Genomic DNA, 24,937 nt, shown 5'->3' on the forward strand with positions numbered 1-24,937 from the left:
TTCCATGCCAGGAGAGGATCAGGTGCCATTCCTGTGTTAGCACCAGGCTGTGACACACCGCAGACAAAGCAGACGGGCAGAGCAGAAGTGAAAAAGCCAATCTCCCATCGCCCCGCACAGCTGGCGGGCAGGGCAAAGTCAGGTGCATTCACCAATCCTAGCAGAGCATGAGAACAGGCAGAATCTGCTCGGCCTGTTTCCACCAGAATGAATTTCTCTTCAATGCTCTAGAGAAAATCAATTAGTGATGGCTAACGAGTCTTGTTCACCAAGCTGATCACAAATCACACTCATGGAAAGAGAATCTACAGAACTGCTCCAGGCTGAGGCCCTTCCAAAGCACGCAGCACCACCTCAAGTCTGCCCTCTTCCTTCTTGTACAGCAGCCTGCCTTTGTTGGGGGAGTTGGTTCTAAACATGCCTTTCTATTGCTTTGGGGGTACTTTGCACTGGCAATATCTGTGAAAACATTGCTTTCCAGCCCACAAACATAAGAGGTTGCAATCCCCTCTTTTGCCCTAGGTCAGACTACAATGTACGGCCCACTGGTACCAGAGTGGAGGCACTCTGTGCTCTCTAATCTGAGCTCCTCTGCTCCAGTCTGATCGTAAGACTGCTGAAGACAGTGCATTCAAGCTTGGTGTTCAAGTGTTGCACCAAAGGCCTTCACAATGACAGTGGAGGCAGAGTCACCCTTCAAACCCATGAGAGAAAAGGCTGGGCTTAGACAGGTCCCTTGTCTGGCATTCAGCTGGAAGCTGTGGCGATGGGCTTCTTCAGATGTTGGCTCATGAGCTCCCTGGCACGAGACACTTGGATGTGGTCATAACAGGAGTTACAAACGAGGACAGGGTCATACAGCTGCTGATCAGGGATGGGCAACTTCAGGTGGCAGCAACCGGCACAGAACACATTTCCACAGTTCCTGTCAGGAAGAAAGAAAGGCGGTGAGAAGAGAGCTGCAAACACCAGGAAAAAAATTCAGCAAGTGTAAAGGATCCAGTTTGGGGTCAGGAGGATCAAAAACCTCGGGGAAATGGAAACGAGGAAAACATAGCAGACTGGGAATCTGCAAGGAATTTCTGAGATCTGGTAAATAAAGAAAGGTCCTAATACTTTCTCTTCAGAGGTGGAGGGGAAAAACATTGCAGAAGGCATTTTGGGACGTTCAAGTGACAGGTAGAGAAGAAGAGTGGGACTGCAGCAAAAAAATTGTTTACCTGCAGTGATGCCTCCGTTTTGCCAGCCAGAATTCACAATCACAGTTAAAACAGTGCGAGGCCATGTGGTCTGGAACCCACCGCGTGACCTAGGGCAAACAGCAGTCCTCATCAGCTCCAAGCCTAACACCACACTGACCAGGTCTCAGGAATGCAGGCTGAGATGTTGCTCTGGACAAGAACAGGCCAGCCCTGAGACAGCCCATCACACAGGTTCCTTTCCGTGGGATGCAGCAGATGAGGATGTAACACTCCCTTGCCTTAAAGGACAAGGGTGGCTTCTCTCAGCCCTGCTTCCAGCCTATTCATCATTGCTGTAACCATGGAAATCAGCTGCCAGAAAGGAAACATCCTCTCCTGCTGCACTTACAGCATTTGCTATTACAGCACACATACCTCGGTCTCCTTCTTGTCAACAGGCTCCCAGCTCGCTTCTGACAAACAATCTTCACTGTGATCAGAGCAGAAGTCCTCAGTGTCGCTGCCATCGGATTCCTTCAGACACGTCTGAAAAAAGAGAGTCACACACCCTGTCCAAGGGCACTCCGTCCCCAGCCACAGAGCGCCTGTGAGGGGCACACGGGTGGCTCTGCATTTCCCCATGCGAGGAGCAAACCACTGAAGCACTCACAACCACACAGGAGTCATCGCTTGGCCCCCTGGAAGCAGAAGCACCTCCAGGAGGCACGTGGACATGGCTTGTGGATGAGGGGAACGGGGCTGAAGAAACACAGCGATGGTCTTAACCATCTGCTCTGCAGTTACAGGAACGCGAACGTAGCTGGGAGCAGGCAGCGGGGGGTGTGCAGGGACTGCTGCTGGCAGAGATGAGCACAGCTGAGGCCGTCAGGCAGCTACTTACAAAATCGTCCTCGTAGTCCATGGGCGGCTCAGCCGGCGGGGCGCAGAAGTGGCGGATGTCCAACCGCAGCTGCAGCTCCCGCACCTGCCTGCGGAGCTGCTCCACCTCCTGCTTGTAGCTGGCCTCGATCTGCCGCAGCCTGTGCTGAATCACATCCGTGGGGAAAGGGAGCCCGTCGTCATCCAGGTAAAGAGGAGGCACGGGAGAAGGACATTTTGGTGGCATGTGCTTGGGCCCAGCCGCTTGCTTCAGGTGGCAGGGCAGCCACGAACGGCTGGGCTTCCCTGCAGAGCCTGCAAAATGCGTGCCGACGTGGCCAGAGCAGACTGAGCCTTTCGCACCTTCCCTGGCAGCCCACTGGCCACTGAAACACAGGCCCGGTGCCCGCAGCTGTTTGCTGCTCAACCTTTTGCTACAACAACCGTAGGAGAGGAGCTGTCTGGGCGTGGGCTCCCCGTTGGGGAGCGATGTCACCATTCCTTGAAAACTGTCCCAGTTGGACCCCAAAAAGGAGAACTCGCTGCTTTGGCTCTGGGAAATGGGCTTGCGCCACTGCTCTAGTGGGACTCTCCCCATCCGGCAGGGATCCTCACAGAGCCCCTTCCTTCCAGTATAGCCTTTGCTGTTGTCTTCATCTGGGCAGGGGACGCCCGGCTCCTGACAAGGAGCGCTGGGTGCCGGTGGCTCCTGGCTGGGAATGTCTTGGCAGGTGGTGTTTTTCTTGGGGCAGCCTTCTCCACCGGGTGCCAAGCCAGCAGCTTTCAGAGGTTCCTGGGAACGGGATTCTAATTGCTTTCCACAACTGGTGGAAACCCTGTCAACATTTTCCTGTTTGGAAGGATTTGGAGCTGGGCATGTACCATCCAGTTCCTCCACGTACGTTCCATTTTCCTTTTCTGTCTCCACAGACACGTCATTCGCTGGCACAGGTGCCCAGCTGCGCAGCTTCTTCCTTTGCTCTTCATGCTCAGTGCTGCTGTTGAAAGCACTGCTGGCTTGCAGGGGGGCATTTTCCTGCTGCTCCTCCACTTGCTGTGTCTCAGCAGCAGCCGCCACGCTGCCTTCTCCCACGTGCAGCTCGGCTCCCTCAGTGGCAGCGTGCCTGGCTTCCAGGCCCACACGCACCTCCTGACAGTGGTTATTCAGGTTTGGATCACTGGATGTGCGGGTCAGCGGGCTGCTGGAGTCGCAGGCTGAAAGCAGGTCGTCCATAGATCTTGTCTTTGGTAATCTGGAACCCCAAAGCAAAGCAAATCTCAAAACAAAACTCTTTGAAACTCCCCTCATTTCAGCCGTAGCTGTGATAACGGAAATGTTTCTAATTGGAGATCATGGGGTGGGAAGAGAGGAGGGGTGCAGCAGCATGAAATGCAGAACACCAGAGCCTGGCATCTGCAGTCTGCCTTTTTAGTGCAGCAGCGAGCAAGTGGATGGACAACACAGCTCTTGCTCCCCGCAGCAAAGATAATGAGTGCAAGAGGTCAAACAGAGGAACTACAAGAAGGGGAAGATGATTGCGGTAAGAGGCAACCCGGCATGGAGCTCGAGGCATTTACCTGTCCAAACACCTGCCACTGAACTCCTGGCTCTGAGATCCAGGGGGCATGTACATGTCCATGTCGTCCTGCCCCAAAGGGTGCGGGGAGGAAGCCGGCAGATACACCGCTGTCCAGACGTGCAGCGCTCGCACGTGGCACACGGGATGCAGCACCTGCAACAACCACTGTGCTCAGAGCTGAACGCGGCAGGAAAGCTTCCAGCCTCTCCTCTCGCAGTGCCTGGCGAGTGGGCAGCCCAGAAAGCGAGGTCAGGAGCAATGCTCACCTGCTCAGACCCTGGCATGTAGAGAAGATTGTGGAAGTTCTTATTTCCAGCCCGCAGCAGGGACCACACGGAGCAGGTACGCTTGTAGATGTTGTGCATCTCTCGCTCACACGGGCTGTTCCCAAGGAACGTCCCATAGAGGCAGGAATATGTGTGCTGCACCAGCTTCACCTGCAGCATCAAAGGGAGAACAGTTGTCATGGTTATTGGGAAGCAGTGTCTCCAGGGATAACATCTTCCACCTCTCTGGGAAGATTCAAGCACTTCTCATCCAGCTGGTGACCTTAGCGCTGTCCTCTCTGTCACACAGGGCAGGACAAAGAGGGGATAACAGAAGGCACTTTCATTAAAGTGAAATCAACAGTCAACTGATACCGTGTCTATGTCCTTAAGCTGTATTACATGACAAGACACAGATTGATAGCTATCATTTCCCCATATTTTTTTCTTAAACCAAGCTTTGGGTTAAAACAGTGCTGCTGATGGCAGCTTTTGATTAAAACACAGCTACTGATGGTATGTGAATTCACTGGGCCGCAAAAGGACCTGGAGAAGAAGCAATCCAAAGAAACTGCTGAACATAAAACTTCCATCACTGCCCAGTCTGCTTGGTCTGCCAAGCCTGCAGTCCCCACTGGGAGAAGGAAGAAATGTAAGCAGTTGAAGAGAAGCTGTCAGCAGCATTGCACATACAGAACCAGGTCAGAATGCCTCAACTAAAGGGCAGGGCTGAACCCGCACAGGTATGTGAGGAATGCCAGCAGAGAGCCCAAGCAGTACTCAGACACTTCCCAATTTTTAAAGAATTCGATTTTTCTTTCCTTCAACCATAACACCATAAAATATCACGGCCTCCTCTCTGCCTCTGCTCACAGTTGGTAAGGAATAAAGAAGTGTTTGCGTGTGTATTTCTTACCAAGAAGGCTTCGTTAAATTCAAAGAGGCAAGGAAATTGCTTCAGAAGCTGATGAACAGCATCCAGCCACTGCAGGAAAACTGGGCACTGCTCATTCTGATCTTCCACCTTCTCCTGGTGACCACAGCGATCACCAAATTTGTGACCAAAATCCAGCCAATCTGATTCAACGAGCACCTGGAAACCCTGCAAATAAAAGAGAAAATTTTACTGTAGGCACCGAGTGAGACAAGGCAAAGCCCATCAGCCAGCAGAGGCAAGTGATCTCAGGACTAATGTAGCTCTGGCAAGGAAATTGTTAGTGGCTCGGTCTGGGGGCAAAGCTACACCTGAAGGCTTTCAAACACAGAGCGACATCTGTTATTTTATATGACAAACAGCCTCGAGAATGAACATAAATAAATAAAATAATCACAAGGAAGAGCAGGGAAGCAGCTGCACCTTGAACACAACAGGTTATTTACCAACGCACTTCAGCGAATAGCGAAAAAGAGGCAGGAAGAACACACAGAACATTCAATGCCCATAATAACAGCTCTGAAATGCCAGTAAGCTAATTGCCACGTGGAGTTTTGCTCCTTGCTGTTGAGACTCAAAGACAAGAACTGCCATTTGACAGCAGGAAACGGCAGAGGAGCACAACGCTTACCTCCATGGTCCTGTAATAGGGGTCCAGAAGAATCTTTGCCAGCGCTACGATCTGCGGGGTCCTGTCCCAGCCATCAGAGCAATGAACCAGCACTGGACGTCCTTCTCTGTCAACTGCACTGGAGACCAGCACTGCTGCCTTCAGCATGACAGAAAGGTGCTGCAGCCACTTGGTGCTCTCCAGGGCTGAAAGCCAGCTAGAAGGTGTGCAAAAAAGCAGGGAGACGGTGGCTTAGTCCTCCAGTGGCAAAACAACACGTTAACCCAAGTTACTTTTGTCTTCTCAATGAAAATAAGATTCTTTAAAAAATATGTCAAAAAGAAGAGTTAACCAGCTTGGGAATAACTACAAACTGACATGTAATTGCCATTTCTCCCTGATGTTACTGAAAGGTAGAAAATAGGATACATACAGACAACAGATACTTAAACCCGTGATGCAATCCGTTCCAGATTACCAGGGACAAAACGGGCCATGTTTAAGCACTGTGAGCACCTCTCCCACGGCTAGAGCCAGGTGACTTACTTGCTGGGGTCTGGCACTTGACTGCAGACAGCTCGCAGATACTGGAAGCTGTTCCGGATGGAGTGGATGTTGGCCATGCCCATGAACACGACTTCACAGTTTGGGTAATATTCTGAACAAGAGAGACAGAAACACTCAGGAACTGCTGCTGCCACTGCAGCGATTGCCTCCACGCACGGTTTGGTTGCCCCCCCCACAGCAGCACTGCACAATCTCAGTGTAGGCAGTTCCTCTAGAAAGCCTCGTGGGCCAGCAGCTGTTTCTGTGCAGTAATGGACTCTGCACAACTGAGAAGGGCAGTGTGATCCCAGAGACCGGAACGCCAACCTGACCCAACCTGCTCCAGGGCCCACTAGGCTCAGCAGGTTCCAGAAGTGCTTTGGGATGCGCTCAGTACCTTCGCATTCACAGCCTCCTCCCTTTGCCCTGTTGGCCACGGCTGCCGTGTAGGACCTGGCATCAAGGATCAGCAGCTTCTGAGGAGTGCCCACGTTCTCCACACCCGAACACGCGGTCAGGGACGAGTCTGCAGAGAGAGCCCAGGCTGAGTGCTGGCACCTCCTTCCCTCCCTCCCACAGCACTGGCTGTGTACCCACCCCACATGCACGGCCCACATTATGAACCTGCATACCAGGTTTAAATCTTGCATTATGACATCCCTGTTAGCAGCAACAACATTTAGGTGCAGGGAGTGCTGTATCACGTGCACACGTAGGGGACAGCAGAAGGAAATGCGTTGTCTCACCAAAGTCAGCCTCGCAGGCCTCGCCGCCGTCGCTGCTCCCGTTGTGCGGCGCGCCGCCGGGTGCCTTCGCTCCGGGGTTCAAGGCACAGGCTTTGGCAATCGATGTCACCAGATACTCGTCGTCAGCATTCCGCCAGCCCCACCAGCTGATTTCAGGCTGGCTGCAGCGTGCGATCACCGCCCCGTTACGCACGTGTCTGCAAAGGAAGCCTTGTGGAGGTGAGGGCAACCCAGCAAACCTCCCCACTTACCCCCAGCCAGTCGGTGCCTGGGCAACCCTGCTCACTGCTTCACCTGCTGCATCCAGCCCTGCACCAAGCAGTGAGACAGCAGGGCACTTCAAACAGCAGTTATTCACAACAGCAGGTGACAGTGGTTGCCCAGAGGGGCTGAGGATGCACCTCTGTTCCTGGAGGTGTTCAAGGCCAGGTTGGATGGGCCTTGGGCAAGCTGATCTAGTACACAATCTAGTGGTTGGCAGCTGTGCCTGCAGCAGGAGGGATGAACTTGATGAGCCTTCAGATCCCTTCCAACTCAAGCTTTTCTGTTACTCTATGATTTATGGCAGGGAGGCCATCGCTCAGATCACAGTGATGAGGAACACAGGATGACTGCGAGCAGCGCAGGAGTGGCTGATGGAGGCGGAACAGCCGGCCAAATGAGAGGGCAGCAGGCAGTGGCTGCAGGAGCGGCTGTCAGGAACACAGTGGCAGCTCGGGGGCAGCTGCACGCCTGGACCCGATGGCAGGGCCCACCTAAATGAATCCCTGCAGCGGGGGGAAACTACCAGTTGCTCTAGCCATTGCTCTCTTAAGTCAGAACTCCCAATAATTGTGGCTGTACTTCGGGAAAGTCACAGTTGCTCATTGTGATAGTGCTCTGTTCTTCCCTTATCACCTCTTCCTTGCAGTGCTGGCTGTTAAACCATTTCATTTACTGCTTGTAAGTTGGAGGGATTAGCTCACCCAGCATCAGACTGGTTGGTTTCTGGGTGGAGCTGGTGTTTATTAATAAGCCCTAAAATATGAACCCTACCCTGGCTGTAGGCCTCACAGAAGGGCCCTGAAATAGGGCTAAGTGTGCATTTTTCACATGAACATCCATCTTAAGTGGCCTGGAGAGGGGTTGGCTGATTATGTGACAAAGTTTGCTGCTGCTACAGAATTATCCATGACAGTCTATAGCTGACTGGAAAAAGAACTGTAGAGGATCTTGTGATATCAATTGATAAAAAAGCATATAAAAAGAACTGTAGAGGATCTCGTGATATCAATTGATAAAAAAGCATATAAAATTTAATGATAATAAATTAAATGTAAAACACAAAGTCCATGGTGAGTAGGCTCACTGAGTGACCACAGAAAGCACAGTCTCACATTCTCCTGACTACATGTGGCAGGAAATGGAAGATACTGGCTGCTGCAAAGGCCATGGAGGCAGAACATCTGCATCCCCATCCTGTTACACTCCCTTGCGATGCTGTCCCTGGTGTCCAGACCTTCTCAGGGAGGGGATGAGGAACTGGATGGTCCTGTATCTCCTAACAATAACACTCACCCCTCCCTGCCCTGCTGCCCCTCGTGCAACATCTCTCTGAAGATGAGCCAGAGTAAGAACAGAGACACGGATAAGTACCTGACAAACAACAGCCAAACACCTTTTGTAGGTCAACACCTCTGAAAAAGTTGCTTTAGTGGCCAAGTAGAAGATATCACAGCTTAGATCCCAGTGCACACACTGAACAAGCCCCAACCCAGCACTCAAAGGCTGCTTTAGTGCCAGTGGGGCTCTGAGCAGCACCCCTGCCATTCTTTCCCTTCCTCTGCTGTCACTCTGTTAGGGGCTCTGCTGTCCCACAGCAGAAGCTGTTGCTTCTTCCCCTTATTTGCTCTGAAAGGCAGCAACTCAGAACATGCTGAGGCTTTGGGTTTCTTCTGACAGTGATGCACAGCATCTCACAGCAGCTCTGCAGCTTGGAGGAACAGTTTTGCTTCTCAGAGAGACAACGTTCTCCTGAAGCAACTTGCAGGGAATTCTTTCTTGCTAACAACACCTTGTAGACAATACTGATGAAGACTGCAAACTGAAGACTACCAAAAAATAACATTCACATTCAGCCCAAAACGCTTTGGAGCCCTTTTCTTTCAGTCCATCCTGCACCACAGTTGTGTTTTGCAAGATGAGGAGCAGCGTCACTCCCAGGAGATCTATTTCTGGCTGCAGGATGACTGCAGGATGGGCAGCACCGACAGCAGCAAGGCTCTGTTTATACTAGTAAGTGAAACAGAGCCAAGGTGTGGACTGGAGCACCGGCCCGCGATCACCCAAGCCTGTTTGTTAGCACACCCACAGCTCCTGGCCTGTGCCAACTAGCACTTTCCCAGACAGTGCCTGAGCACGTTTTTGGGACATGCGGGTGCTGTGCCATGACTGCTCCCAGTGCCTGGCTGGGTGTGACGGCTCCATTCGGGACGCAGAAGGTAGAAAAGGACTTCAGCTGCGCCGGTGTGTGAAGCCACCTGCAGTCAGTAGTGGATGCTTCATGCAGTGCTACCAGCGTGGCCCAAGAGTCGCACCGCGTTCAAGAATTCTCGGTGCCACAGACTTCTGAGCAGAGCAACAAACACTGGGCAGGGCATGGTCCTGAGCTGATCAGTTTCATGAGACGTAACCATGTGCTAATAAACACAAGGGAGCACGGCCAGCATCAACGAGCATGAAGTCATCAGTAAGCAGAAAGTGCAACAGGTGCCAGTGGAAGAACCAAAGCCTAACCTGAGCCTGCACTGAGCTCCCCAGCCCGGGGCACACACACAGCTCCACTCCGTGCTCACCACCAGCACATGAAGCATTTCAGTTCTTTCCTTATTTGAGGTTTTCCTTGAAGAAAGTGATCCTTGAGACTGGAACAGTGCAAAGTGCCATAGCGTTTTCACTTACGGGCCATCGTTATTCCTTAATAATCCTCAATTTAGTCCTGATGGCTCAAGACTCCTTCAGAACCCAAAGCTGGAGCAGGAGGTGCCTGCATTGAATCGGTTTGCTTTTCACTCCCAGCTTCACTCAGAGCACAAAGCTGGAGCACATCTGATGTTCCTAGCACAAGCCACCTAACTCCCAGCAATCAACCAGAAAGCTGCAACTAAGAGCTCTCTGAGCAGCTTGGCTTAAAACACAAGGAACAGCTGAGAGAGGGTTTCCAGAGCAGTGCCTCTCAGTGACACCTATAGGCTCCCATCTGAGATGCACGCCTGCAAGTGCTCCCAGTTTCCAGGTGCACAGGGGAGAGCCCTGCCCCACTCAGCAGGGCCAGAAGGCCCCAGGCTGTGTGCTCAGCATCAGGGCTGCACAAAACTTCTCCATTTGCTTGCTGTTTCCCCGCCGCTTGCTGCAGCACAGGCACAGATAAAGGTGACTGGAAGCATCCATGAGCAGCTCTTGGCTACTGCAGTGCCAAGGACTTCTGAAGGTGGCTGTGCAGACAGCGCAGTGCCGAGGAGCGGCTGGCACACCGTGCCCGTCTGCCTCTGTAGTCACTTAAATTATTAATTGCATCCTCTGTGCTGCTTTACAAGCGATCTGCGCCTGGAGGCTCCTGCGTCTCCACTGTGCATCTCCACTGAGAACTCAGCAATGAAGACCCGTGCTTCTGCTTTGCTCACCAGCTCAATTCTACTTTTTGTAAGGGAACTGATGACGTGATACCTCTGGTGTCACACTTTACAGATCTGTCTATCAGCCAGGAATTCAGTCGCATCCCTGGGAAGCTCTGAGCTCTTTCAATCAGACCCACGTGGCTGAGTCCCCGGGTGCGTGCAGCTGAGCTGTGGGTGATGGGGAGCTGAGTGGGAGGTGTGCGTTTCTGCCCTTCCCCTGTTACAGCACAAGGCACCACACCACCCTCACACCCTCACAGGCTCTCCTGGCCAAACGCTTCCACTCTGGGAGCAAAGCCTAAAGAGTGCATGAAGATGAGAGGGAGATGGCGAAGGCCTTGCCCCATCTTGTATCATCACTGTCAGCACCTTGTAATCTGATCCCAGGCTGCAGAGGGCTGCAGCTCAGTTTGTAAATGACTGGGTATCCTCATAGTGATGTTATGAAGTGCTGAACAAAATAATTGTCAGAGAGCAGCAAAAAGACACGCTTTTGCCTCGGGTGGGGAAGCACACCGGGACAGTCTCCAATGCCAGACCAATTTTAGCAGAAGTAATCACAAACACAATTAACTTCTTAGCTGACTTGGTTACAAAGAGGGCAAAGCTCCACACGATAACCAGCACTCATTACTCTTCTGCTGCAGAATTTAGGTCTTGTAAGAACAACACTGCATTTTGCCAGCATCCAACAGCATCCAACACAAACCACGTAACACGGAGACGTACAGTTAAGGTGTGCATAAATTCCCTGTTTTTACTTCCTGGCTCTACTAAAAGCCTTCCCAGGGCTTTGCTTTGTTGTGCAGCTCTGGTATTTTCAAAGCTTTCTGAATTTGGATTTAATAATTGCTAACAATGAGTCCAATGCTAGAAATCACAATATATACATTACAACACACACCAGCTGGGTGAGGTATCTTCCTGCACACCTATGCAACCAACTTCCCATTTGTTTCAAAAATGCTGGTCTCCCAGAAGATGTGTTTATAGAGAAATCACCCCCTGCCCTGAAAATCTCTGCTTTGCTTGCTGCCTAGCTGCATGCATCCTCATATGCAGATGATTTTTGGAAGGCTGCTGTGACCAGGGAAGAGGCACTCCCTCTGTTTATCAGCTATGGACTCAACCATGTTCAGCCACCAGCAAACATTTCATCCTCCCCGTTACCTCAGTGTTTACAAACTCTCACAACTCACTCGAAACGGAAATGATTTGCAGATGGGTACCAAAAGGTAGGACCTGGATGGACCGGCTGGAAATACTTGTCTGGATGAGGTGCTATGAGGTTTAGTAGCTTAGTGGGTAGTAATGGTTATAGGATGACAGTTGAATTAGATGATCTTGTAGGTCCTTTCCAGCCTCGTGATTTTATGATACTACCTTGCTGACAGGGGCCATGCAGCAGGCTCATTTTGGCCAAGACTTCTTTTCAAAGAAGCCAGGCACATATCATCTCATCAAAATACTCTGAAACTCAGAGAAAGAGAACCTGAATTGGACACGGTGCCCTTGCTGCATCTCCCTCAGTAGCAGAGTCACCCCCAACCTCAGATCTAACAGAGAGCAAGAAAGAAGCAGCAGTTACCAGAACTCCCTCTGGAAGAGCGTCCTGCTGTACCAGCACAGACCAAGCTTGCAATCCTGCCCAAAGGGCAGCCATCAGGGGCCTGAGGAGAGCACTTGTTTGTGTTTACCTGTACACAACCACAGGGATCCTCTTCCACGACCTAAACGAAGCCACATTCTCCAGCTCCTTATCAGTGATCCAGACAGGCACCAGCAGCTTCTGGGGATAACTGGAACAAAGCCTGGAAAGAAAGGAAGCAGCAAGGCAAAATGAGACTCAGCACCCAAAATCTGTACCAGAAAAATTGTACAGCAACGGTGTAGGAGCAGTTTGCATTTTCCCAAACTCTGCATGCAGGACGGGCTCTTCCTGTCTGCCTCAGTACCATTATGAGTAAAGTGACCCAAAACTGCTGTCAGGAGTGAGCTAGGAAAAGACAACCTCCACATCAGGCCTCACCTCTGGGCCTGTGCAAGGCATCACAGCACTTCCCAAGGATACCTCTGGAACGCAGCTGGGGTTTAAACACGAGAGCCTACGTGGGGTTTTGGTTTTCTCACAACGCTTTCAAAAATGCAGAGTCAATAATTAATTACGATTAGCCCATGATTACCTTATGCTTAAGTCCTAAGAAAACATTAACAAGCCAGTGGTAAGTGGTCAGCAGCAGGAAAAGAGGGGTCCCAAGGAAAAGAGGGGGAAAGGCAAACAGCATGCTGGGGAGAAGGGCTGAGAGCAATGCAAGCAAAGCAAAGCACAAGTGAAGATCCAGCAGTGCAGGGGCTTCGTGCCTAATGCAGCAATCGCTGTGCCTCGGGGCTCACAGCATGTGGCTGCATGCAGGGCAGGTCACAGACCCACAGACAAAGCACTGCCTGGATCCTGGACCCACTGAGCCCTGCAGCTCCTGCAGACCAAGTCCTGCCCACAGAACATCAAAGAGCAGCCTCAGGTCTAAGCTCCAACCCACATCACTTAGAAGGAATGTTTCAGGGCCGAGGAATGTGAAATGACCCAGTGGGTAATGTGCAGAGCGTGGCTGGTGCTCCCTCAGCACAGGATAACCCAGCTGGTGGCAAGGGGCATCGGTACAGTGCTCAGTGCTGCTGGGATGTGCTGCTAGCACAGACCTGCCTGCCCTGCAAGGAGATGTCACTCCACATGGCGTACAGACAGCTGCTTAGAAAGCCCTGGGCAGAAGGGAAGGTGGGTGTGTGGGATAATAATAGGGCATGGAAGGGGAAGCCAGGAAACAAGACCAAAGCTGTCAGGTAACAGGTTGAAGGCCAGGGCAGGCTGTGTGTAGGGTTCGTGTTCCATGTGTGGAACTGGTCAGGAAGTTAATCACATAGAAGTGTGGCACAGAACAGCAGTGTGTTGAGCAAGGTTAGTGCGCACTGGGAGCTTCGAGCAGCTGCAACCTATATAAGAAGAGCGTTCATCTACATCAAAGCAGAATCAGCTTCTTGGTACTTCAGATGAAACATTATGGGAGATGTCTTAGAAACTGGGAAGAGTGCATTCAGGGGAATTCCAGTACAGGAGAACATCTTCTAAGGCACTGAGACTCTGCACTCTTAAAAAAACCACAACAAATAAGTCAAACAATTCCAGCTAGGACACAGGACAGCCCCGAGAAGTCCAGTCAAAATTAAGGAGGGTGCACAAAACCAAGCAATGAGACAATGACAAACAGACCGGTGCTGCTATGGCCAGAATCCCACGGCTAAAAGAAACCAAAAAGCCAGGATAAAGGAGTGTGCTTGCTTAAGAGCAAGTTGGTATAAAATAGATTATCAGTGGTACCCTAGATTTCAGAGTAGAAGCTTTGTAGGAGGACCGGAACAACTGAGCTAGGAAACAAAGTGTGGTCTGTTCCTAGACAATGTGGAGGTAAAAGTGTGAGGCCAAGAGCTACCAGCATCAGTATGCAATGCAGAAAAGGCATCAAACAGTCAACAATCAAAGGGGATCAAAAGGAGGTATCTCAATGAATGGAAGCTGGATTTCAGAAGTAAAACAACCTCCTACAAATAGAATCACAGAACGGTTTGGGTTGGAAGGGACCTTTAAGATCACCTAATTCCGATGCCCTGCTATAGGCAGGGACACCCCCCATCAGACTGGGTTGCCCACAGCCCCATCCAGCCTGGCCTTGAGTGCTCCCAGGAAGGGGGCATCCACAACCTCTGGGCAACGTGGGGACATGATTCCAAAGAGCACAAACTTGAGAAGAGCCGAACAGGAACCTCAATTAAAAAACAGTGAAAATCAGGCAGGTCAGGCCGGTTTTAAGAAATGCCCCGTGAAGAAATTAAAACTCTGAAGGCTTTTTTTCCACCACCTTGGAGGTGTCAGCCTGCTACTGCACCTAAAGGTCTGGTAGATAAGCACGGTCACAGCAGAACATCAAAACCATCTGCACTGCTGTGAGCACACGGAGAGGCTGCCAGACCGATCCCTGTTCCACAGGTGACAAAAGCACAGCGAGAGATTAACCCGGGGGAACTACCTGCAAGGAATGAGGAGCAACTAATCAGCAGGACCAGATAATGCTCTGCCAACATCGCCACAGCAACCCAAATGTGCACCAGGTGAATGATTCACTGAGATGTGTAAGCCATTGCTTACATTGGCTCGGGTGCCAGAGCAATGAAAGGTGGCAAACACGGCCTGGGTTCTGTAAAAAGCTCTCTGGGGCGAACGTGGGAAACCACTTAAGCCTGACTGCTGCACAAAGCCACTGACTGTCACAGCCACTGCAAGGGTAAACACGGCACACTTGGGAAGAGTCAACACGGCTTTTGTGGAGGGAGGTGGCACCTCATGCGTCCACAAAGCAGGCAGCGCGTGTGGCTGCCCAGATTTGGATTTTCAGAGCTTCTTTTTACAGGCTGCTCACCAAAGGCTTGAAGAAAGCTCGCCTCAAGTCCTGAGTAACCCTTGAAAAGATAAGAAACGGTTACAGACCTCACATGGTCCTTTTTCATTTGGGAGGGAGTCCTGCCTGACCCTGTGTTGTGCATATGGGACCACGATGACCCAGAACAGCACTGAAATTGAGGTTTGAAGCCAGGAAAAGGTGTGTAACAGAAACACGTACATCAGCACCAGCCACACCTACAGACGAGCACAGGTGAAGCATCTTTTGCCACAAAGGCAACAACCCGTCCAGTGAAAGAGATCCTCCTTCACAGAATGTAAAAACGTGGGTGTCATCCCTAGCAGTCTCTCTTGTGTTATCATCCACATATTCATACAGCAAATACAAGCAAGAACAAGAAGTACCAGCTTTCCCATAAGCATGGAGGAAAGTATCATGATTTGCAGAGAATTGTAATAAAACAGAATCATAGAATCCTAGAATGGCCTGAGTGGGAAAAGGACCACAGTGATCATCTTGTTCCAACCCCCTGCTGTGTGCAGGGTCGCCAACCAGCAGCCCAGGCTGCCCTGAGCCACATCCAGCCTGGCCTTGAACAAGACTAACTATGAATTAAGAGCAGTCACAGAAATTAGTGGGAAACATCAGCTGTCTCCAACGGTAACGTGGCACTCCAGGCAGCATTTCCTCATAAAGCCAAAAAAATAAATACAACCACGACCGTAAAAAGATCAAAGCTGGAAATAAGCATCGACACTGAAAGAAAAGTGGGGATTTTTTGTTACTTGTGAAAGAACTCTATGTGCACCAAACCCCAGCATTGTGAGCAACAGGAAAGCAGCGTTAGCTCTGGCAGCTGGGCTGCACTGCTGGGGGCTCTCAGACTGCACACTCACAAGATGACTGAGGATGTAAGAGCCACGAAGGGATTATGTAATAATTTTATTATGATGGTATGCTGAAAGAGTATACTTATATCAAGACTGAAGGAGTGGCTATTATAGGCCTGTATTGCTCTATTTTTATGATGGCTGTCGCCAGGAAGAAGATAATAGTTACCAGATAAGGACATCTCAGAGCAGACTTGAAAGACAACGAACAAAGTCATTACCTTGGAGTATCCTGTCTCTAACAACACTGTTTTGCCAATGCTGGGAAATAAAAGATAAAAGGACTATAAACAGTTAAAAAGTAACCCGATTCCTGTGAATAGAGGCAGGTGGTAATGATCAAAAGCCAAGGCAGGATTTAAAGACACACTCCCTGGAGCGGCAAGAGAGAACTGGTTTCAGAGTTGCACAAGCCAGTTACACCACCTCGAAGATCTCAGGATGTCTGCTCAGAAGGGAAGCTGAGACCTGCCAGCATCCCCAGGCAGGAGCTCTGCAAACCCAAGGAAAGCACGGCCAGCTTGCCAAGGTTTGTTTCAAGTTCTTTCCTCCATGGTTTGGACAAAATTAAAACATCTGTCTTCAGAGAAGCTGGCTAACGTCTGGGGTCAAACGTTAGGAAGCAAAGCACAGGTGAGTAACCTCACTTGGAGGCATCAAGGCAATCCAAGGGAACCACATCCCGCAATACTGCACTGAGGGGCGGCGTGGCTGCTTCCCAAGAGGCAGATGTACCTGCAGCCACTGAGCAGGACAGGAAAAGAATTCCTGTTTCTTCGTTCTTAGATGAACTGTGTCAATACTGCCAACAACGTCACGTAACAGACAAAAGCAATGATGTGGTACTGCTAAGAAGATACTCTAAATCAAATCCCAAACGCGGTGCTTAATGCCTTGAATCCTGAGAAAACACATGAGAGGGGGCAGCAGACTCCGAATTCCTCGGGGGTTTCCCCAGGCCAGCATACCTGAGGCATCTCATGGTCCCCACAAGAAACTGGAGATACGAAAATGACAGGGATGCTTTTACTGCCTGAGAAATAGAGAAAGGACTGAGGGATCGCAGTCATTTCAAGACAGGGCTTATAGGGAATGCAGACCTGCATATGTGACTCAACGCTTAGTAAAAACCTGTTGGCTTAATGCCACCTGCTGCAAAGAATGCGGAAGCGCTTCTCCACCAGCTCCTCCAGCAGCACAGGACAGGCTGAAGGAGCTGCTGTGCTCAGCTGAAAGGGCTCTGGAGATCCCTGCTCCGTCCTCCTGCTCACAATGGGACCACCTGCAGCACCAGGTAGGCTGGGACCTGATCTGCTCCCATGATGGAGAGTCCTCACTTCCACATGGTCCTGGCCCAGCAAAGCACCACTCTGAAGAAGGAATTTCCCCCCGTATCCAATCTGAACCTGCCAAGCTGCAACTTGTGACCACTGCTCCCCTGTTTTATCACCTGCCACTGTCAGAAGAGCTCCACTCCACCTGCTTTGTAAGTGTCCTTCCAGCCCTGTAGATTGCAAGCACATCACCCTTCAGCCCCCCTTACAGCAAAACTAAAGAAGCCCCGCTCGTTCCCAGACCCTCAGCTCCACGGCAGCTCTCTAGTGCCTTGTCCCCACTTTCCTGACACAAGAGAACAGCTGCCCGACTTTACGTAAGCTTTTACATTTTCAATACGAGCATTTTAGAGAGACTGATCACAAAGGCAACCCTACGATGGATGATTTCTCCCGGTCTCCTAACCATCTTCGTGGAGGAGTTATGGCCACAATAAATTGCCTGGGTCAGCATCTACAACTGCTGCTAGCTCTTACATTTGCGGTAGACTCTTCTTCAATTCCGTGACATGAAAGGAGGAAAGAAAGGAGAACTCGCTCTATGCTGATGTGCCTGAGGGCGAGCACGACCCAGAAGGAGGATTAGCTGGAGCCTGACTCATCCACAGCTCTGCGGGGGGAACTGTGATGGGAATAAAGGAAGGAAAGCGGAGGACGGGGAGGCCTGGTGGTGCAACACTCACTTGTAATTGTTGTTGATGTCAGAGACTCGCCAGACGTTCTGCAAGTCAAAGCCCATCCTCACCAGTTCCATCTCAAATCGGTATCTCACGTGGTCACCTGGAATAGCAGAGCACAGAGTATTTACTGATGAAACTTTAATATTGGTGGCAGCTCCACAGCAACTACTGGAGGCTGCAGAGAAACCCCAGGACAGCTGGATGGCAGGGTTCTTGTTTTAGATACGATAAAGCCTGGCTCCTCACAGGGGTTCCTCTGCTCTTTATGTCAAGTCAGCTCACCTCCCAGTCCCAGCGCACAGAGCAGCGCAGAAAAAGCCTCTGCTAACGTGTGCAATGGCAGCATTCATCTCATCCACTTTTCCCTTCCAAAGTGGAACTGGGAAGCCCACTGCAGAGGAGTACTGAGCGTCTCAACCTGGGGCAGCTCTTCCAGACAGCTCTCAGAGGCTGATTCATAATTTCCCCTCGTGTTTTTGTCTCATCTTAGCAACACTGGGTGTCCCTGCTGCTTGAGTGTCAAATCTCCTCAATAAACTAATACTGAAGTGTTCTTTGCCTCACTAATATCCAGCAGCAACAATTTTTGCAGGTAAATGTCTTTATGCTAGAAAATAATATTTTCTCTACAGGAAATACAGGAAATATCTGCTAATTTCTGGTGTTTGGATCAGAGCAGAAGCACAGAGCTTATTTTTTTCCCTACCAACTTCTTTTTAGTACCTTTCAGCTGCAGTATTTATCCCCCATCTCTCCATACAAACCTGTGTTTGCACATCTCACTTAGGTTACTGCTTCTCTAATTCCAGCAAATTTCTAAATGTAAAGCCATGATCATCACACTACTCAATTTCCTCTTATTCACATTGAAGCTTTACAAAAAGAAAGCAACTGCAAATGAACTTTGTGTTCCAGGAGAGGGCAAACTCGTGATCCACACGAGGGCACCATCACAGCTCTGTTTCTTTCCATATGGATTCAAGTATTTCATTTGAGCCTGTGCAAGAATGAGCCACACCTCTGCAGGCCTATCCTGGGAATGCCATGGCATTTCTAAGTGTTGGAGAAGAGATGGAGATGTGCTGATATTAATTATGCTGCCTCAGTGCAGATGACATTTGCTGCTTGAGCATCATTATCATGATGAAAGTGTTGAAGTATGGAACGTTTCCTTCATTCACAAGGAGAAAGGGAAAGGATTTAAGTGCTGCTGCCTCAGAATGCCCCATATTTTGCATACTGTTATCATTCCTTTTACTGTGCTTGTTATCCAGCTGCATCTGGACATCAGCTGGATGCCTGGGCCAGGTGTGGGATGCTGCTGAGCAAGATGGACTTGGGCTATGGCTACAGCACAATCTAAGACATGGTGAGAAACCACTTTATGAACAACTGCATCAGTGTACTTCTGGACAGATAAACAAGAAGGGGACAGGCTGGGATTTTACCTGGACGGCACAGATGTGCATGCTGATCTTCCTCATCAACACAGACTCCTAAGCACCACGCATGGTAGGCAAATGCAAAGAGGTCCTCAGGCTTAGCAGGGCGGGCAATGGCTCGATTTAGTCTCTTCAGCCACTCCTGGCACTGCTTGAAGGTGGAAAAATGGCACCTGCAAATGCAAATCATACTCAGCAAGTACATACATCCTGCTGGGACACAGACAGGGAGCTCTGCTTAACCAGAAAAATGAACAAAGCATCAATTCTTACAAAAAACAGAGCAACCTTTAGAAACGGCTTCACTCCAATGACAGCGCAAAGGCAGGTGTCAGAGCAGATGCAGTGGCATCTACAGCAAGGGATACCTGATCACTTTGGAGTCCTTGCAGACGATGTGAAGCTGGAACATATCCCTGCACTCCACACTTTCCATCATCCTCAAAGGCACCTGCAAGGGACAGAAGGAGGGCATGGCAGCACCGCAGCAGCAGGCACAGCAGCCCTGCCCACAGCCCGTGGTGCCCAATGGGGCTCTATCAGCTAACACCAGTCCCCAGCCCAAACTACAAACCCACTCCATGAAGCTTCATGATGCAGCACAGAATCTCCTTCAAGAATCACCAGCCTGATTTCTAGTTGTCCCTGGGCAGCCTCCCACCATGGGAGACCAAAGTTACAGACCACCAGTTACAGACCAAACCGCAACCAACCAAAGGCTCCAATAAAAGATGGCAAGTGCAGACAGTGAGAGAAAGCCTCAGGCTCCCACCAGCTGACTGTCTCATGCTGAGGAACGGTATCCTACCACTCTTAAAACCTCTGAGCTTAATGCTGGATTTTAAAAAGAACAAGGGAAAGACCTAATTATCATCCATAGGAGCACACCACCTGCACTCCAATAACTGCATGACCAACAGTAACAAGAGACAACGTCAAGCTTGGCAGCTTAGAGGCCCAGTTCTCACGTTGCAAACCAGAGAAATTGCTTATTCCTCCCCCTCCAAAATACTACAAGAGGTAACAGTTTAGGAAGAAAGAATGGGAAGATCCGGACTTACGTTGATCACAGAATCCTTGAATTTGATATGAAGCCGGTAGTTGGAGATGGCGATCACAGCATCGTTTGCATGGCCAAGATACTCCACTCCCTCACCCTGCAACACAGTGAACGGGACCTGCAAGGGAGACACACAAGTTCAAGGCATGCTGGGGGCTCTGAGCACCACGAAGTGCCAGCAGCCGCTCCTCCCACTGCCTGTGTGCTGCACAGCCCCAGAGAGGGGTCAGCAGCACCACGAGGCTGCTGGGCACCAGTGCAGGTAAATGGCAAAGGCTGGCCCACCTTCTGCTAACCAGGCTGTGAAGGAACCTCTGTGCAGTGCTTGGTTGTACAATGAAGTAACCTACGTTAGATTTTTTTTTTTTTTTTAAATCCAGATAGCAGATAAATCCAACATCTTTCTGGCTTTCCCTATCAGCCCAGAACACGCTGCAACTAATTTTAAAACAAGGGATGCTGGTAGATGGCCAAGTTTTACATTCTTTTTGTGTACATGTGGAAAAGAAAAGATGGCCCACCCTAGAATTCGTCAGGCCTCTTTTTCTCTAGCTAGGTAGGCTCCTTGTTCCCTGAATGCCACCCACATCAGGTGGTGTTGGTAACCAAATTGTGCAGAAATGTCACAACTGTTCATCACTTCAACCAGAGCCCTTTGCTTTCCAGGCAGGGCATCTGATTAAACAATTCATTATACTGTAATTAGTACAAGTCAGACCACGCAGCCTTTATTTCTGAGCTGTTTCTATGGTTTGTAAATGCACTGCCTAAAAACTGGATTTCCTGGCTTTCAGACGTGATGTGCTGTGAGAGTGGCAGTTGTACCAAGGAGTCCTTCCTTCTTAAGTTACTGGTACAAAAATAACAACCTGAGACTGGCACCTGTCTGGAAAGCCTCTAAAATATTAATTATCTGACAGTAAGAAAACATACTCTCTTCATTTTGGCAGTCTGCTATGCATGCTTTCCTATGCTGCTTTTAGCTCACCTCTGTTGCAGCCACCCCAGGACTCCACCCTCTGAAGGCTGCAGCCCCACAGCATCCTCAGCCCCTGTGCTCTTGCCCAGCCAAGCCTGCAGCTGCCACATCTCAGTCCTCCTTCCCAGCACTGGTAGCAGACAATGCTGGCCACTGAGCAAACTCGACTGCTGCAGCAGTGGGAAGAAGACACGCAGCAGGCCTGGCTCTGGCCACAGGAGGATGACGAGTGCTGGGATGAGGTGGCAGCAGACTATGCTAAGAGGAGAACCAGGAGGTTTGGCTCTGCTGCCCCTGCTGCACAGCAGGGATAGTAGCTGGGTCTCTTTCAAGAGCCTCTTGCAGCATGAGGCTGGCACAATATAGAGACTCCTCTTTCCAGCAGCTCAGCAGCAGGAAAATGCCAACGTATGTGAGAGCCAGATCAGCTGTTGCAATATGACTATTGCCTCCTATGGCACAGCCCAGCTCTGACATGCAACCTGTCCCACAGAGGGCCTCCTGCTGCACAGCGCCAGAGCATCTCTGCTCCTCACTGCCAGCACAGGTGGAGGATGGGGAACACCCAGCCTGGCAGCGTTGCATCACACTCCAGCTGTATTTCCCAGAGGCAGATGTGATGCTGTGTGCACTGCAAAGTCACGGCAGTCAAGGAGGGCAGCGAGCACTGAGCAGCTGCTCCCAGACTCCATACACATGGAAGGGCTTGCCAGCACGAGCTGATGTACAGCACTGCTGAACCTGCAGCTCCAGAGCACGTCCTGGCCTGGAGAAGCGCTCTCAGGTTTCACGTCACGGAGCTCAGCCTGCTGCATCCCAAAGCAGACGATTTCTGTCTTCTTACTTCCTTACCTGCAATGACTCTTCCTCCTTTATAAGCTCCTTTGGGGGGAACAAGTCCTTGGCCTGGATGTACTCCAAACTGGGGGGGCCTTCCTCACCCTGCATTGCAAAGAAAACACGCGTTGAGAGAAGGGCCCCAGCTACTGCATGCTATGAAAAACATCCGGGCTGCAGGATGCTCCTGGCATCACAGCGTGTTGGGGATCCCCCGACCTGTGGATGGAAATGGACGTTCTGCCTCTGCACACAGCTCCCTGAGCCCAGCTATGGCACAACGCCCACAGCACAACAGCGATCCGAAACGGGTCTCCTAGTCGTGTCTCTTCAAGCCCCACGGTTCGTGGAAAGCTGAGCAGATAACCTCAGTGATGCACCTCGAGGGATGTGACAGTGACTTATCGTGGCAGAGGTGACCCTGCGAGCTTCATTATGGAACCACAGCAACGCAAACACACAGGGTTCCACCCACAGCCCAGCTCTGACCTCTTCCTGCTGTTACCAAGGACTGCCTTCTTTGGGCAATTGTTTTTCTCATTCTCAGCCGTGAGATAATTGCGCAGGCCCTGATTTTTTTTGAGAAGAACATGGAAGTGTGAAACAATCCTACAGCAATCGGGTGCAGGTATACCCACATCACAAGACATGAGCAGTGCCAGCAGCAAAGCAAGGCGTTCTTCCTGCAAAGCACTGAACCTGGGAAGCCTGACATGGCCTGGAGAGGTGTCCTGAGGAGACACAAGGAGCCTAGACACCTCTCTTGGGGCAGTGAGGAGTGTCTCAATGGGGGACCTGCCAACATGCAATCACTCAGGAAATCCTGGTCCTATCTTACATCAGCTCTCAGCCTGGTTTCTGCCTGACCACCTCATGCAAGTGAGCAGCACCCAGACATCAGCAGAGGACAGAAGCTGAGGATGCGTCCATTCCATGTGTTAAAGGACTTGGGTGCAGGAGCACTTCTTCAGAATGCCTGCTGCTCCCCACCGCTCCCCTACAAGCTCCAGCGGTTATTAGGAAACACTGTCCTGCAAGCATTACATATCATACAGAATTTAAAACAAAATACCTTTCTGGCTGAGCTGCCTGGGCTAGAACCTCCAGATTTCAACCTGAGGAAATGAGAACCCAACCCTTTTGCTTCAGTTATATTTAAAAGGATGCTGAATCTCCATATTTTCTCATCAGAGATTAAAAAGAAAGTGTCTGTGGGCCACGTCCAGTGCTGAACACCCGACTCGGGACCCCCTCCTGTTCCAAAGGCCCACGGCCCCATAGCAGAGCCCTTCCCGGGACACAGGCAGGGAGATGTGTGGCACGGTGGGGGTCACAGCCAGCTGCCCGAGCAGCTGTGAAACCCAGCATCCATCCCAGCATGGCTTCAGCACCTCCTCATACATGCACTGGGCCCCACATGCCGCAGGGGGGGCAAGGGGAGCGGCACCGCCCCGGGTGCAGGCCAGGCTGTGGGGTGGGCCCAAGCAGGGAGGGCAGCCCCTCATCAGTGCCTGGCAGCTCACAATGAAAACCTGGCGAGCAGCAGGAACTGGGACAGAGCAGCCCCGGCGTCCTTGAGTCCCTCCCTGCTGTGGGAAGGTGTGAGACTCAGCCCCTCCTGGGGCGGCCTCTTGGCACCCCTCACTGCTCACAGCACAGTCAGCTCCTGAAGCCGTTCAGCCACAAGTTCCTGCTGTGGGGGCTTCCTGCAAATCTCCAAGCAGAGCCACTTTCCCATAAGGCACAAAAGATGGAGCTCAGGACCCCCAGGAAGAGTCTCGCAGCCTTGCTGTGTGGGAGCACGGAGCTCCCCCGGCACTGCAGCTCTGCACGGCGATTTCCCAGCACCAGGCAGGGAGCCACGGGGCCTTCAGCTGGCTGCTGTGCCCTCGGCTTGGGGCACGGCACCAGGGTGGTGCCCCATGGTGTCTCCTGGGGCACGTGGAGGGAGGAGAAGGGCCTCCCCTCGGTGAGAAGCGGCGGGATGCCAAGCTGGGGCAGCAGGGCCCAGCCTCAAGGACGGGCCTGATCTGGGGCAGCGTCTGAGCACAGAGCTGGCACGCAGCTCTGGAACAGACAGGGAGATGGAAAAAACACAACAACAACAACAAAAAAAGCACTTACAAAGCAGTTGAGCATGGAGCAGGAGACGCGGCCTGGCAGACTCATGTTCACTTCCCGAGGCGGCAGCCGAGCGCAAGCAGCATCTCCTTCCTTGGGCTCCGTGCTGCTGCCGGCAGCGGCTGCCGGGCGCCGGCGCAGGGATTGCCGCAGCCTCGCCAGTGCTTGGTGGAGGGTAGGAGCATCCCTGCAGCCGGCGGCCGGAGCAGGTGCCGCGCTCACAGCGCTGACAATGGAGGGAAGGAGGGCGGAGGACGCCCAGACTCCACCTACCTCGCAGGGACGCGGAGCAGGGCTCTGCCATCTAAGCGTCTCCCCGACAGGCGAGACAGAAAATGGAGAGACCGGCGGGGATCACCCCTCCTCTCCCCCTCCCGTCCCCATGTGCAGAGCCCGGCGCGATCTCCTCCTCGAGCGGCTGCCAGGAGCCGCGGTCTGGACCCGTGGCAATGGCTGCCGGTGCTGGGAACAATGGCAGCGAGCAGCTTTGTGCCGCAGCTCTGCTGCAACGCTCGGCTCCGTCCTCCGGCACAGAGCTCTCCATTTTCTGCTGCTCCGCTGCGTTTTGCTGAAGGACGCCCCAGCAGCTGCCGCGTGCTCAGGGATTTGCAGGATGCCCGGCTCCTGCCCGCTCTCATTGCAGCCCCTGTAGGTGCTCTGCACGCTCCCAGGTCGCAGCCCTGCCGTCCCAGAGCCGCAGGACGGCGTTCTTCTGGGAAATGCCACCTCTGTTCCCATCACC

General features: G+C 51.5%; 1 protein-coding gene across 1 annotated transcript; it reads right to left on the bottom strand.

The window, feature by feature from the left end:
* Window positions 1–747: 747 nt before the first annotated feature.
* MTMR4 (myotubularin related protein 4) lies at window positions 748–24,580 on the bottom strand (the record flags this gene model as incomplete). The annotated part of the gene is made up of 18 exons (XM_079545071.1): window positions 24,199–24,580; window positions 22,090–22,179; window positions 20,260–20,376; window positions 19,567–19,649; window positions 19,205–19,371; window positions 17,760–17,856; window positions 12,096–12,209; window positions 6,743–6,939; window positions 6,394–6,522; window positions 5,997–6,108; window positions 5,472–5,667; window positions 4,823–5,008; window positions 3,907–4,077; window positions 3,639–3,793; window positions 2,083–3,313; window positions 1,617–1,727; window positions 1,221–1,309; window positions 748–925 (listed from the first exon to the last, which is right to left on the bottom strand). Exons 1-18 carry the CDS (start codon window positions 24,241–24,243, stop codon window positions 748–750), a joined length of 3,468 nt encoding a protein of 1,155 aa, XP_079401197.1. The 5' UTR covers window positions 24,244–24,580.
* Between the last annotated feature and the right edge of the window lie 357 nt (window positions 24,581–24,937).

This window comes from Tetrao urogallus (genome assembly GCF_951394365.1).
Source record: "Tetrao urogallus genome assembly, chromosome: 20".
Lineage (NCBI taxonomy): Eukaryota > Metazoa > Chordata > Aves > Galliformes > Phasianidae > Tetrao > Tetrao urogallus.